We start from the raw sequence: 16249 nt of genomic DNA, 5'->3' as shown, positions 1-16249 counted from the left end.
CAATACTATAAAGTCTTTATAAGGCGTTTACCTTTCACCTTAAGCCCTGTATTATGACAAGTTCTGAAAAAAACTGAAATCCAAATTCTGCATGTTTAATTTCTTTCTGCTTAGAGCAAGATGGCAAACACATATTTAAAACCTGGGTTTAGAAGATTAAGTAGAACAAAAGTAAATTATATCTTCAGGCTATAAACAGTACTGTATTTTACAATCCATCATCCTCACAATATAATGGCCTGTAGCAGTGCAGCAGAGGGATCTCAGTCTAAAGGCTGTGGGTCTGCAATAGGCATGGTATGAAGTACTTCATCTAGAAGCTGGAGGGCACGGTGTAAGTGAATTTCAATCCAGCACGGTGTCTCTTTGATGCTCTGCCTTGGGTAATCAGGTCCCCAACCTTTTACAAAACTCATCCTGAGTATGCATAAGCGTCGAAGGTCATCTACACCAATTCCAGCAGCAGCTGACAAACCTAAACAGAAGTTTCAAGTAAGTGTTCAGACATGTTCTTTTATCATGTTTGTTTAGCCATTCCCATTTGCTTGGCTTTTGCTTCACATACAATTCCCTCTCACCACAGCCAAGGCCAGTCCATATTTCTAGATCTCTGCTATAATGAATGCAGCAATTAATTTGCGTTTTTTACAATTAAATTTTTTTCATCATTCTGCAATCTTGGAAGGGTGCTGAAATATAAAACTCTATAATAAAGCAGATAGGATGACACCCAATATCTTACGTGATATAATACACGTAACCCTTATGTAGATGTAAAAATACACTTATTCTTGATGTTTGCCAAATGCTGCATTTTCAGCATAGAAAATCAGACTGACCACCTGCAGGAAGCTGGATTAACAAACACCACTACTTACCTGTAATAAAAAGATGAATACTGCTGGCAAACTTCAAATCGCCAAGTATGGCTAAGACAAAAGTTAAACACATTTCCCCAAGATGCCTTCAGCAATTTGTAAGATAGCTGGAAAGAGCCATGTAGCAATACAAGGAATACAGAAAACACTACGGCACATAAAGCAGCCTGAGACATGCAAGTACTTCCACTTTTAAAAGTACTTAGGTACAATTTCAAGAATCTAGAATTTAGTAACTAAGAAAACTAGCCCAGAATAACTTTAAAAAAAACCCCAACAAACAAAAACAACCCAACCACAAAAAACCCCACCCTCACACACTCTTCTTCCTCTTCTCAAGGATCTTAAGTCTTCCTAAACATAGTCAAGGACTTTGTTGCCAAGTAATCCCTATTGTTTTGAGTAATATTTTTATGAGCTTGGATCCAAGCAGCCAAAAGTATCTCTGTTTAAAGTAATAGAGTTATGCTATTTGACCTTGTATATAACATGCTTTCTGTCATACTGCAACACTTCTTGCAGTACAATAAGCAGCCACTTCCATATCCAACATTCCCTGAAGACTACAGAGTGAAAAATGGTACGTGGAATGGGTACAAAGTGAATTAATACAGACTTACCAAAATGCCATCCCAGCCCCACCTTACCCCAATCCTGCTATTTCATTTCAAGTCTGTCTGTACTGTTGCAGGGGCAGTGGGTGGGTGCTGTTATGAGGGAAAGCTGTGTTACTTGTTTTCAGGTAAGGAAAAAAGGAAACCAAGAAGTTAATGCACTTACTAATGGCTGGGGCTATTCCACCTACTGATCCAGGTCCGGGGATGTTTCCTGCTACTGCTGCAGCTTGAGCAGCAGCAGCAGCTTGGGCCGTGGCAGCCTGCTGTTGCATCTGACGATGACACTGGCGTAAATCAAATACCTTTAAAAAAATAAAAATATTGAACTATTAGACTTACCAAAAGCAATAAAGAAAATAATTTCTCAACTCCCAGCCCCAATAATCCGGACCTCTCAAGTCTCCCAAAGCAACTTGTACAGTCTCTCTATACACTTGGGTAAAAGCAAACCTTCCCTGACTAGTTTAATTTCTAACAGAAATAATCCATTAAAGCTGATTCTTAGAGACTCTTCTTATATGCCAATACTGCCACTGGCACTACCAGAACTTGGCTGAACTGAGCAGGCTACAGAAGTATCATGTGTGGGACTGACTGCAAGATCAAAGTGTGAAGGATTCTACAGACTGATAAAATCCTAATTTTTAAATCCCAGTATTTCCAGAAAATAGGCATATAAATAAAAATGGATGCCAACAAGTCCATCTTAACTTTGTCAGACTTTATTCTTCATCGTTTTACTGAAATGTGTTAGTCTATTTAAAAGAAATACCAATAATTGACAGGTCTGAAGTTTCAGCAGCTAGGTTTAGGGTTGGTGGTATTTTATATCTTTGTGATCAGGTTTAGCACTAATATATATATACAGGAACTTTGTTCTCATACTAGAAAACTTGTAAAAACATCAATGTAAACTTCAAGCAGTTTAATTAAAAAAATGTATTTTTACAAGTGTGACTTGTCCTTAATAAAGTTTCAAGTCTGGCAGAGGCACATCTAAGTAAGAACATCCTCAAAATAATTTGTTTCCATGCAATGTTCTGTGACCTCTGGATCACTTCATGTTCATAACACTAACATACACTTTAACATACACTTCTATTGCATTTATACATAATTTCCCAACTTTTCCTGTTTCGGAGAGAGAAAGTAAAGAAACAGATAATCTATGCTAAAAATTTCAGTAGCAATTAATTTAAACCTGTAAGGCTAAAAATACAAAAAACTGCTATCAAGATTGCTTGTGACAAAATACAAAATTAGTTACTTTCATAGTATCTAGATGACACTTTCAGTTTAGTCAATTTTAAGAGTCATCTTAAGTGACTTGTCAAATGGAAATTTTTAGGGTTTTTCAAAGCCAAGTTACATTTATTTCAGCGTCTCATAGCTTTTCTAACATTTACAAGACTCAGATACATGCTATTTCCCCTACAATTTTCATATAGGAACATCAAACCAACCTTTATATATGCACTTGGGTAAATCTTGTGAACTGCATCCCCTGGTGCACGCCCTGCTTCTCTATCCAGGTAGTAACTCTGAACGAAGACTGCATGGTCACTGAGGCATCTAACCCACACATCACCTTCTCCTTTGCACTCCAACTGCACCCCTTTACCTATGTGCAACCTTAAAAAGAAAAACAGATCCAATGCATCTGTGTATATATACTATAAATCAGAACTTTCCTAAATAAACCATAAACAGTTCTCCAGCACTCTGCTCATACAAGGACTTGAAATTGTAGTTATTATCTTAGGTGTAAGTTAGCATTTGTTATGCAAAATCTGTAAACTAAAAAAAAAAAAATCTGTAATACCATGTAAAGATCTAAGGGAAACAGAATGCAGAAGCAATGATATTTGAGTTGCAACTACCTCAGTCATTAACAATACAGAGTTGGGATACCAAACACACTCAGTTCTGTTCAGAAGTGTAAAATCCCACAAGTATTCTAGAATAGAAAGTCAATCAAGTACATATACAAAGCCACATTTTAATGCAGAACTGTATGTTTGTTTGGATCACATTATAGCAATCTAGCATTTTGATTGTCACAATGCACCATTTCTGAAGACATGGAATAATTTTCTTCCTTTTTGTTTCAAAGGAGTGGAAAAAAAATTGAAAGATTGCTTCAGTTCCACATCAAAGCATAGCATGTGCATGGTGAGAATGAATGAAAATCCAACTAGCTCTCTATCAACCTTCCTTTGCTCCTTTGAAAAACCTATATATTGCAGTTATTCTCACATCACTCTCTAGTGTGAAGAACTAATATTCAGTTTGCATATATAATGGCACGAGTTGCTAATTTTATCCTTGAAGGCACAGCCTTTGAAAGCAATGAAAAGCAACATGCAACTTCTGCAAAGCTCTGAAGGGCTTTGTCACACAGTTCACATTTTGAATGTGTTACAGGAGCAGCCTAGAAAAAATTACTCTGGTATAGTTAATTCAGTTCAAAGAAACATACCATACTTGTGATTTCAAAAGAGAGGCACATACTGAAGACAAACCAAAATATTTTCAAATACCACAGACATCTGGAGATTTTGGGATCTGCAGAATACCTTGCCCTCTCAATGGCTTCTGTTCTATGCACGTTGGAAAGCTGGCCCAGGCAAAAACGGTCTCCTCCAGAAGGATCCACATATCCATCAACAGTAACAATTGGACAGCTTGAAGGGACCTTAAATGTTTCCCCGACTTGCACATCCATTTCAAAATATGCGATTGAGCACCAATATTCTGGAGCTAAAGAATATATACAATTAACTGACTGAAAGGCACAAAAAAAACCCAACAAACCCATTCAGACAATCAATCAAGCCTTCTGCAACTGCATTTGTCATTCAGACTAAGAGTGCGCATTCATGTAAGGAAGTTCAGATAGACAAAGACACATCTACTAGCACAGAAAATTGGGACATACTACAGCGAACATGGGCTTATCTTTTTTATTAAAGCACATATCAATGTGTAGAAGCCTGGGCAGTAAGGAGTTAATGCACTGCTATGCCTCAAACACCGATGACCATTCAAGCAGGCAAGTTAGAACATGATGTGCCTGGAAAGGAGGGCCTTATGAAGGTATGGCAGCACCTTTCTGGAGCCAATTTTCCTGTTCAGGTCCATGGTGACAACACAATATACAGCGGAAGCTCAGAAGTGGAATCAAGGAGCAGGCAAGACCAATAGAGGGGAATAGAGACCACCAAAGGAACTTCAAATCCCCCCGACCCATTTCCAGAAAGGTCCAGAAGAACAGACTGCACATGCTAACTCACTTACATGAAGAGGGAGGAACTTAATCCCAGGGCAGGGAAAAATTACCTATAAGAAGACCTATAAGAAGGTACCCCCACAGAGCCTAGGTGGCATTCCCAGGACTCCCTGTCATCTGTACTGATGCTGGACTCAGGACAGGTGAGCCCCTTTCCTCTCTTTCTGATCTTCCTTTCATTTTTCTATTTTTCCCCTCTTTATTTTTATTCTATTATTATTAGCATCATCATCATTATTAAGGGGAAAAATATATACCAATTTCCATGCAGAGTACATAGTTTACTAATAAAACTTTGGACCCTTTTGGCTTTTGCCATTCTTTTCTGACCACAGGCATCTACAAACATTGGGTGCTCCTTTCCGTGTAGGGGTAGGACACTACACAATGCTAGGGTTTTTTGTAGATCTTACAAATCTTTGTACAGTTTATAATTCCAGTAAGATTTTGTAAGCCATCTGCATTCATGCACTTTATGACTATAGCTTTTAGCATAAAGAAGTAATACATATAAGCCTATTCATGGCTAGGCTAGCAGAAACTAACTTTGAAGCAGATCTGGCTTAAGATAGGAGTAATTACCTCCTATCCTAACTGAAGTCAGTTTTCTCTATCCTCCCTGCAAAGCAAACCAGATTTGCAAAGTAGAGCAACGTGAGAAAAAGCAAAGATCACATAGTGACCTTGTCTGCACACAGTCAGGTACAAGCTAAAACAAGGAAGTATTAAGCAAGGGTGCACAACAAAATGGCGTGTTTTAATAGCCAAGTGGTGCCTTTTAACTCCTACTATTTTAAAAATTGGCTACAAAAGAAAGATGGTGGTTGGAAGGAGCTACTATGTCTACCTGGACTTCAGCAAAGCCTTTGATACTGTCTCCCATAGCATACTCCTGGAAAAGCTGGCAGCCCATGGCTTGGACAGGTACACTCCTCACTAGGTTAAAAACTGGCTGGATGGCTGGGCCCTAAGCATGGTGATAAATGGTGCCACATTCACTTGGCACCCAGTGACTAGTGGGGTTCCCCAGGGCTCAGTATTGGGGCCAGCCCTGTTTAATATCTTTATTGATGATCTGGAAGAGGGGATCGAGTGCACCCTCAGTAAGTTCACAGACAACACTAAGTTGGGTGGGAGTGTTGATCTGCTGGAGAGTAGGAAGGCTCTGCAGAGGGATCTGGACAGGCTGGATCAATGGGCCAAGGCCAACAGTACGAGGTTCAATATGGCCAAGTGCTGGGTGGGTCCTGCACTTCAGTTACAATAACCCCATGCAGTACTACAGGCTCAAAGAGTGGTGTGGTTGGAAAGCTGTCTGACAGAAAAGGACCTTGGGGTGTTGGTTGATAGCTAGCTGAACATGAGCCAGCAATGTGCCCATGTGGCCAAGAAGGCCAATGGCATCCTGGCCAGTATCAGGAATAGTTTGGGCAGCAGGACGAGGGAGGTGATTGTCCCTCTGTACTCAGCACTGGTGAGGACACACCTCAAATCCTGTGTCCAGTTCTGGGCCCCTCACTGCAAGAAAGATATTGAGGTGCTGGAGCGTGTCCAGAGAAGGGCAACAGAGCTGGTGAAGGGTCTAGAGCACAAGTCCTATGAGGAGCAGCTGAGGGTGCTGGGGATGTTTAGCCTGGAGAGAAGGCAGCTCAGGGGAGACCTCGCTCTCTACAACTACCTGAAAGGAGGTTTTAGACCGGTGGAGGTCAGTCTCTTCTCCCAAATAACAGGTGATAGGACAAGAGAAAATTGCCTCAAGTTGCGCCAGGGGAGGTTTAGATTGGATATTAGGAAAAATTTCTTCATTGAAAGGGTGGTTAAGCATTGGAATGGGACGTCCAGGGAGGTGGTGGAGTCATAATCCCTGAAAGCATTCAAGAAATGACTGGATATACTTAGTGCAGTAGGACCTAAACACAACAGTCTGATAAGCCAACAGGAAGAAGAGTTCTTCCTGTGCTGTAAATGGTACTCATTCATTATAAACAGCAGCACCCAACAGTACAACTATTTGCCTCAAGAAACTGTTCTGGTTTTATTAGAAAACAATAAACAAAGGTGCCTAAATTACTTTAAGTTTTTTTATCTTCAAATAAATACTCATGTCTCTGAGGACTGAATAGGATGAAATCAATAGAGTGAAAGAGACATACTAAATAATGTGAAATAAAATTCAGCTACAGTTAAGTTTAGCCAGCGATTATCAACATTTTTATTTCTGGTATGGATTTAGTCACTAGCCAATTAATAAACAAGTTAAACTTTTAGGTTTTTCAACTGTGCAGATCTCCCTATGCAGGCAACAGTCTTGCTGTTGTTAAAAACAGAATATCACCTTGTACCTACATGAGAGCTAGTCTGTACCACAAGACAAAACCTCCTTGGCTCCCTGAACTGTTACCAATAATGAAGACTCTTGGAAAGAACAAGCTTTATGCAAAGACCCAATGAGGAACTTCAGCACCAAAATGCTAAGCAGCACAATACCTATCTTTCAGGGCATCTGGCTGTAATCATGGACTAGATTATGGATTGAAGAGAACTTTGGCATGACCTAAACTCCATTATATTTCTAAGCAGGCAAAAAGTACAACTACAGGCACCTTGAAAAGTTTAGGATCAAGGACATTTAGAGTTCTGATACCTCCAGGGTAGGCAACATCGCAGTGTGGGCTTGAGGGTTGCAATCTTTGACTTAGGCATCTCAATTAAATTCAGTTCACAGCCTATGTCACCATTCCAAGAGATGTCCAAATTCAAAACAAGACTTAATCACAAAATTCTTCCTCTTCTTTGGAATTTATATCTCTCAAATTTCAGAGTACTTGATACAAAAAATAATCAAACCACAAAGTTATAAGTTAGCATTATATGTTATATTTTACTCACCAGGATGATTTGATATAGGAGGCTGGAATGCAAGTTCATTGTGAACTGGCCCTTTAAAAGAAAATATGCCATTTGTTTTACATGTGGAAAAATAATGTTTTCTTACTTAGCTTGTTTTCCAGTAAAAAAAAAGACTTGCGAGGATGCCCAATGTTATAAATCCCAGTAATTTCTGAATCAGTTGGCCTAATCTGACAGGGGATAAAAATGCCCACAGAAAAATTACACTCTTAGAGGTTTCCTAAAAATTCAGAAGTTGAGTAAAGAGCTCCATTAATATCCCAGGAGGAAAGACTGCATGCTGCTCAAGCCAGACCCGGCTCCAGGAGAGAACAGAAACCAGACAAAGCATTGAGATGTAAGAGAAATAGGACTTCACATCTGCCCCCAAGTTGTGCAAGGAGAGAATCAGTGTATAGAGGCAGGTGATACAAGTCTGTCAGAAACCACACTTCATTAGTTTCATCAATTACAAAACAAGTTGCCCAGCATGCTGTGGACTTAACCATAAGAAGCACTCACTGAAGATGGAAATAAGCCCTAGAGAAATAATTTTCTAAGAAAAAAAAAATTACAATGAATATAGTCTTGGTATTAGTCAGTTTAGTATCTTGACTTTTATGAATTAACTAGGTCCCTTACAGGCAGCAGAGAACAAGGAGGAAAAATTTAAACATAGTATTATAAGTAAGAGCACCTTTTGCAACAAGATGTCAAAAGAAACACAATGCTGGCAGGTGTCAAAACACGTGACTTTCTGAAGTGAGAGATGGCAGTAGCCAAGAAAAGCTCTATATAGTACCACCAGCCAGTTATAAATAATAACTATGGAAAGATACATGCACTGAAAAACATTTATAGAGTATCTACATCATCACTAAAGTTTTTTTACATCCTGGTATTTCTGACAAACTAGATGACAGATGAAGCGGGATCCTAACAGACCAAAATAATGAAACTTAATAACTGTATCTAAATCACAATTTTCTCAATAGAGACAAGCTGAAAAGTCACTGTAATATTAGCTCACAGTTTATTCTCCCTCTGCTAACCATGACTGCTGCAAGCAGGTGATCTGGTTAAGTACTACATTAGAAGACCAAGAACTGTTCTAGCTTTTCGCCAGAAAATTTAGAAAAACTTTAATTTGGGTGGGTTTTTCCCCACTACATTCTTATAATACATATACTGTGCTAGACACACTAGCAGTTTGATCACTTTTTTCCTCCTTATCTCCTGTACCTTAAAACAAGAGATTCAAGTTTGTGTGCCAAATGTACTCATGAATCAGGCTGTGGCAAGACCAGTTTATTGACAAGTACTTTACTGCATGAGCTTTCACAAGGTTCTTTTAAACAGGCTAGGATACGTGGACACGTCTTCCAAAGCTTAGTATGACTTTAAAATTTTCAGAAAATATAAACAGCGAAGAACTTCGAAGTTTTGAAAGAAAAATACGTAAACAACACATTCTGAATTGACTTCCTTTTCAGCAAAGGAAATATTTAGTACAGGATTGCAAAGCCTTAAAAACAGGTTTAGAAAGGAAATGCTAGTTTTGTTAGGCATAGTATAGATGGTATCACTATAGCTATCTGAGTTTCTAATCTCTGCTGTTTTAACAGAGGAAAGTCCATCAGGCTTTTATACTTAACTGTCAGAAAATACTAAACACAGTAATGGTAGGTCTGTAATATTAAACAACAACAAAGAAAAGTATTTGGGAGTCAACAGTAATCACAAATGAACCCCTACCGTTCAACAAAATTGAAAATTAAGTGATCTGGAAATCTGCACTACTTACAGTAATGCCCAGGATGCATAGGTGGATGATGTTGAAGATGGCCATTCTGGTGGTGAGGTATGGTAGGTGTGTAGGCTGCTGTCCGACTTCCAGTCCAAGTTGTAGTACTATCTAGAAAAAGAAAGGAGTGGCTGGTTTTAAAGGGATTTTTTTTTCTGTATCTCACTTCTAATCCTCTATTTCTCCTGACATTTGGAAACTGGTTTTAAAAACTAAAAAGAGTGCATATACATATACACTCGCTGTGATGGTAAGTAGCTAGCTGAGTTGTAAACCCATTCTGCTGAGTTTCTGGCTGAGGCCCTGAAGCAATCTCTAAGAGTCCATCACTATGGCTACCTGTCAATATACTGGTAGGTTGACCTGGTAAAAGAACACACTACCTATTCATGAACATTCCAAAATTTTAATTAAGAAGAGTTCAGCACTACTGGGTAGGAAGATACACCCAACTAGAGGCACTGCAATACACAGTTCCTACAAGTTTGGTTTCAGTATTTTTTTCCATTCACCAGAGTGTCTTAGGGAAACTTGAAACAAGATTCTGCATCAACTAATTTTGACTCTGACACCCTTAATATTTTAAAGAGTAAAAGTATGCAAAGAACCACGTTTATCAAGTGCATCTTTGTTTTGTTCACATCCCATTTTTCAGTATAAAGGAAAGAAGAAACATCAGGTTTTACTGAATAACATAGCTGGAATAGATTTGGTGTGAATCCAAACAGGCCAGTAGCAGGTCCAATAAGTTGTTTATTTTCAGCATGTTATAACTACTGTTCCTAAGGAGAACTCATTTGTGTTCATCCAAAACATACTGAATGGTATTTTATTTTTAGAAATAGTTCTTGAATAGAGCTGCATACATAACTGGATTCCTTCCTGAGAAAGTTGCTGGGCTTTTTTCCTCCCAAGTAAGTATTTCAGGAATTATCTAGGCTTTAAAGTAAAACTACAGATATTTTAGAACAGGTTAACGGAATTTGATTTTAAAAGACTTCAACTCAGCCATTAACACTGAACCGATCAGCAGTTTCACAAGTGCACTTGCACTCAAACTGATGTGGGCTAGCAGAATTTAATACATTGAGAACTTGAACCAAAACCTAAAAATGAGCCTTTTTTTCTTGTCCACTTGGCTCCAACAATTATAACACTGATGAGAAAAAGCTATTGACAATAAACTGTTGCGCAAAAGCAATACAATTAAACTGCCTATCCTTTTATCTCTGCTGGAGACAAATACAGACACCACATCCCACATTGGCAAAACCATCATTAGCTTTAACAAAAAAGTTGCCAGCTAAAATTCAAGACATTATAAAAACATAATTCCACCATAATTCAAATTTGATAACATGAAATCCATCATATTCACACATCTTTGATATTAAAGTGACAATGAGTATGTGAAATCCCTCCAAACTTCATGGTTTCCCTACATTAGGGCTACAGGATGCTGCACACATAATGCTTTACTGTCCTGCTGGAGTGAAATGTGAGGTTTGGTGTTGGCAAACCAGACTCTTCCACTTGTACCAAATACACACAAAAAAGTAACAAAAAACTTCAACTCAGCACTTCCACAGATTCATGAAAATATTACTTAGGGTTGTCACTTTGGTAGTACAGTGGGCCATTATAAAAATAATCAAGTTAAAACTGGAAGATACATTTTGTCAATTGTGGAACACTAAAGAATGCCTTAAAACATCTTAATATTGCTACCTTACAGCATATCTGTTTGTTATCCCATTTTCTGTTGTGATAAAATAATAAAATTCTTCCATTTCTACAACAATAATTAAATAATAGCCATAATATTTTTGTTACTGGCCAATTGTTTTAACATTGTGTTACTGAATCTTTAGCATATTCAAGAGTCTTGTAAGAGTCATGTAGTGTCAGTCTCACTGAAAAAAGACTGGGCCACCAGAAAAAGTTACTCAAATTATGCTCCAAGGTAAACCCTTATGTTAATGCTTATGAGACTGCCTAGATCATATTGCCACACACTTTTACCAGTGTAGTGTGGCAGCAGCACAGTTCCAATACAAGATCTACTTTGTCAAAAATCAGTGGTTATCTTTGAGCTTTCACATTTTCAGAGTTTAGTATTTTATATCTTCTCATTCTTACTTGTTGAAGCCACAGGAATGTTGGGAAAATTAGTGGTGCTGGTAGTGCTAGCCTCAGTAGGAGCTAACATGGCTGGGGTGCTATAAGGCTCTGTAGATGCCCTGTTACTTGGTGGATGCTGGATGGTTTGGACTGAATGGCCTTCAGCAGAAGACAATGATGGCTGCCCCTCATAGTCATGAACATATTCGTCTTTCACCAACATACTTGAAGGAGCTGTGAAGAAACAAACAGTTAAACATGCAAAGCAAATCTATTTTCAGGATTTAACCATAGATTGTGCTACTACATTCAAGCAATAACAATGCCATTAAAACTAGTGGGGGGAGAATTTAACCTATATAAACATTGCTAAAGCACTCCACTAAATTACAAATAAACACTTCAAGCCAGCAGCAAGAAATTTTGAAACATAACTGAATAGAAAAGCAAACTGTTTATTTTGCTTACTGCTATCAAACAAGCAGTTTAGTCCCACAATAGTAAACTCCAACAGCATTTTGTTTTCTAGCCCATCACTGTGTGATGGGACACGGTTAATAAAAGGGAAGAACATGCTTTTTGTCAAGCACCTAAATATATGTTAATGCAGTAGTTAACAAACCAATTCCTAGTATACAAATAAGAACATAAATAAAGCTCCTATGAAAAATAATTTATTAACACAGTACATTAAATACTTCATGCATCCCTTAAATAATTTTAAGCAACTCCCATCCAAATTGACTAGAAACAACAAATTCACATTTAAAGACAATACACCACTAGTCCACATTTAATAATGTAGCCACTAATTCAGAATATTCCACATACAATGTAAGGAAATTACTACCATTGCCACTACAAGAATTTATTTCTATATATCCTATTGAGCATCTTGAAATAACACACTACATTAGCTCCCATGCTCATTTTTAAAGCAGACTTAAATATATTAAAATCTGACAGTAATTTTTTTGTTTCCTGCTGCAAAATCAGTTGCATGACACGAAAACATTTATGTATTTAACTGCTGGCTAGTAAGCTTTGATTCTGTATAAAAGGATCATTTTTCAGAAGACACATGTAACAATTAGCAGAGGTGAGCAAACAAGCTAAAGCTTGTGAAGTTAACAGTTTGTTGGGTGGATTGGGTTTTTTTTAAGTAGTCTTTGCTAAAAATATTGGGTAACCCAAATTTCTCTATGAATTTCTTCCTGAAGGGAAAAAAAAAAAAAACAGTTTTGAAATAAAGAAGTTACCAGCTGTACAATCTCATAATTTCTGAATAATGATCATTGGAGATTTGATGTCCAATTTCTCTCAAGTTTCAGAGACAGCAAGAATATTAGACTCCGTCATTCAATTGCATATTAATTACAGAACGTATACCAGTTTATTGCTAAACTACTTATTACATCATAACCATCTATTATTCACAATTCAATTAATTAGCATATCATACAGGTGCACACGGTTTTGGGTGTCTGGGTTTTTTTATTAATTAGCAGCATTCAACGGTGAGAGTTTTCTTGTTTGGGGTTTTTTTGTGGGACTTATAAGTTGTGAGCAATGAAAACAGAACATACTGACAAGCTCAGCTGAAGCCTCAATTTAAAGAATTTATCATGCCTCTTATATGCTACTTAGCTGATTTTTCCAAAACCAGAGAGAAAAATGCATTTTTGTCTGCTGTCTATAATCTTTCCTAAGGAAATACAATGGAATAAACGGTATACATACTGAAGAATTTAACACAGTTTGCATCCATAGAAATGCAATAGTAAACAGAACTACTTACCAGAACTCTGTAGTGTCAGTCCCGAGAGATCTTTAAAAAGAAGAAAAAGAAATGGGCATAGAAAATTATATTCAGAGATCTTCAACAACTTTTGAACATTAAGTTTATAAACTTTACAAATTGGTACTACAGACTACATATTATATCCCCTCTATCTCAACACAAGTCTCAATGCTAAATTATTCCTAGGATACACATTGGCTGCAAGAACTGTGTGAAAGACAACAGAAAGACTTAAACAAAAGCAACAAATTGTTCTTTTAAATTTTGAATAAAAGAATAATTCCATTAAGAAGATGGACTAGAGTATATGAGAGTAATTTATAATTATATAATTAACAATTAATGTTTCTAATTTAGGCCTGTATTTTCTACACTCAAAAGGAAAACATTTTACATTTTATTCTCACTGTTCCATTTTAAATCAAGAGTCTACTTACCAATGCCAGGCGATACTACACGCTCATAATGGTAAGGATTTACACAGACACTGTCACATTTCAAGTCAAAAGCATACTGACAATATTTAACATGCTTGAGTTCATTTTTATGAAGATCAGGCCACCTCCAAAGACGAGCATAAATCACATGAGGGAATCCCTTGCGACCAGCCACCTAAAAAGTTAGACACAAGAGTTGATTGGGAAAGTAGCAACACATTTCATTTTACTTAGTGAGGAGCAAAGCTGGAAGAGGACAAACAACAACACAACCTTTCTCCATCATCAAAACATGGGAAAAAAAATGGTGAAGTACAGTTTACCCAAGTTCTGTACTCAACAGAAATAAATCTCTATTAAGGTTTTGCTATGGTTAAATCAACACTGATTCTTAAGAAAAAATACTGGATACAAAATGGCAGAAGCAGAATTTGTGCTTAAGGTAGTATGTATGGTCACCTTCCCCACCATGGATGACTAAGGAGTTTTGCCCCAGAAGAGGAACGAGGTGCTGAGCTACACAATAAGGAATTTACAAGCAGAAGAATGCCATTCCATTATAATGAAAAAAAAAATTTAAAAAGTGCTTCTAGGGTAGACAGAAAGCTAGCCAGCAAACATGACATCTGTCCTGGAACAAGGAAATTGCAACCCAAGCTATACAGGTACTGAGTACTGACGATATAAGGCTAACATAAATCCTCAGTGCAGACTCCTTGGAGTAGCTTCTTAGAATAGGTCTGTCTTTATACTTCTGACCAACACAGAGCTAACAGAAGCTTGTAGTGAAAATACCAGGATAAACAGCTGAATTTGTTACATGACCCTGGTTTTTACTGCCACACACATAATCATTTAGAACAGCTGATCCAATGCCTTCTGCTCCTTTTGGAAAACAAACAAACCACTACTGCAGCAGTCCAGAGCTCCAGCCATAAAACATGCCTACAAATGGGAGCAAGGGTAGATGCAAGAGAAGAGCTACTCTTCCTCAACACTCTAGGATCCTGTGTCAATCACTTTTGCTCCAGCTTCACTAGGAGGAAAACATCTGATTTTCACTTGTACTAACCTGAAGCCTCCCATCCAGCGTTCTCTGTATTGTAACACACTTGCTAGGATGAGCTCCATTTGTGGTAATAGCTGTAATCAAAGAATCCAATTCATCTTTTTTCTCCTTTAGCTTTTTAACTAAACTTTCAATTGCACGTTTTGCAAAAGTTTCACTCTCTCCACCTTGTCGATGGCACATCAAGCTGTGAACAATGCTCAGACAAGCATCATTACTTGTTGGTGTGTTAGTAATAGACATATTGTCCATTTGTCACAGCTTTTTTCTTTCAGATCAAATGTCAGTTTTGGGGGCTGTTATGATTTTCAAGCTGATGAACAAGAGATGATCCAAGTTAACTGTTAGATGTACTGTCTCTTGGTAAAACCTAGGAGGAAAAAATATCTACATTAGATTTGTTTTTAACATTGCAGATCATGTTTTTAAGGAAGTCTGTGGCTTTGTGCTTCTTTTATTTTCAAGTGCAGAATATTAAAAGCACATGACAAAACCGCATTTCTTGTCCCATGATAGCTAAAACATGCTTAAGACACTGCTTGCAGTTTTAAAAATAAGATTTATTTTCCCCTAGTAACAATATTTAAATAAAGATTATAGTTTATATATATGTACACATAGTATGTACATATAGAAATGTATTAAATGAATCAGGAAAATGAGAACAGTAACAATGATTTCCTATGTTTTATACTGGCAGGATGAAAACAAGTGAAAATACTGGCTGGGAATCAAGTGGCACTGACTTAAACAAAATGTGAATAGTGAATAAGCATGAATACACACCAGAATAATCTGTCATCTTCATTTAATAATGCTGTTCAAATAGTTCAACTATGTTCTGACCTCTGATCAATTCTATTTCTCTTTGCTAACCAGAAAGGCAAAAATTGTACCTGGCCATTAGCTTAATACACAATTATGTAAATTAGCATTGTGTGTATCTTTAGATATGAAAACCTCAACTGGCACATTTGTCTTTTCTTCTGGATCAAGACAAATCAACTGACGCCACTAAAAAAACACTTCTGAATTGTCTCAAACAGAACTGTCTTAATTACACTAAATATAAGCTCAAGACCAAGTCCCTCCTAACACACTTAGCCATTAAACTCCATTTGTTAAGAACCTGCAGTGGTTCCTAGTCATGAAGCCATTCTTCTCAAAGCCAGCAGACATGATCCTTTTTAAGTTTCCTTTAATCCACAAATTATATCTGGCCTGATTTTCTTGATTTTGAATGAGCCAATTGTTACACTTTATCTTGCTTTATCCAGAAACATAGGACAGCAGATTTTGTGCAGTTGCAGAAAAGGAGTCTAATGTCAAAAAGCTGCTCTGGTT

At 37.4% G+C, this 16249-nt stretch overlaps 1 protein-coding gene across 1 annotated transcript; it reads right to left on the bottom strand.

Moving 5' to 3' along the window:
• Positions 1-263: 263 nt before the first annotated feature.
• On the bottom strand, positions 264-15157 carry LOC128941415 (mothers against decapentaplegic homolog 4). Its single transcript, XM_054283169.1, has 11 exons — positions 14909-15157; positions 13837-14011; positions 13397-13426; positions 11617-11832; positions 9721-9840; positions 9478-9588; positions 7674-7724; positions 4072-4255; positions 2959-3127; positions 1659-1797; positions 264-475 (listed from the first exon to the last, which is right to left on the bottom strand). The coding sequence occupies exons 1-11, from the start codon at positions 15155-15157 to the stop codon at positions 264-266; spliced, it is 1656 nt and encodes a 551-aa protein (XP_054139144.1).
• Positions 15158-16249: the final 1092 nt, after the last annotated feature.

Source organism: Melozone crissalis, unplaced genomic scaffold, assembly GCF_028551555.1.
Source record: "Melozone crissalis strain CALT ecotype California unplaced genomic scaffold, PUWL_Pcris_2 ptg000035l_1, whole genome shotgun sequence".
NCBI classification, from domain to species: Eukaryota; Metazoa; Chordata; class Aves; order Passeriformes; family Passerellidae; genus Melozone; species Melozone crissalis.
The sequence above is the reverse complement of the archived record's forward strand: the minus strand, read 5'-3'. Positions and strand labels throughout refer to the sequence as shown.

Excerpts from the sequence above, each read along its gene's own strand:
- LOC128941415 (XM_054283169.1), bottom strand. The coding sequence starts at position 15,157 with ATGGACAATATGTCTATTACTAACACACCAACAAGTAATGATGCTTGT. Across the intron at positions 14,012-14,908 it reads CGCTGGATGGGAGGCTTCAG|GTGGCTGGTCGCAAGGGATT; the intron begins GTTAGTACAAGT and ends CTAACTTTTTAG. Across the intron at positions 3,128-4,071 it reads GAAGCCATTGAGAGGGCAAG|GTTGCACATAGGTAAAGGGG; the intron begins GTATTCTGCAGA and ends TTTCTTTTTAAG.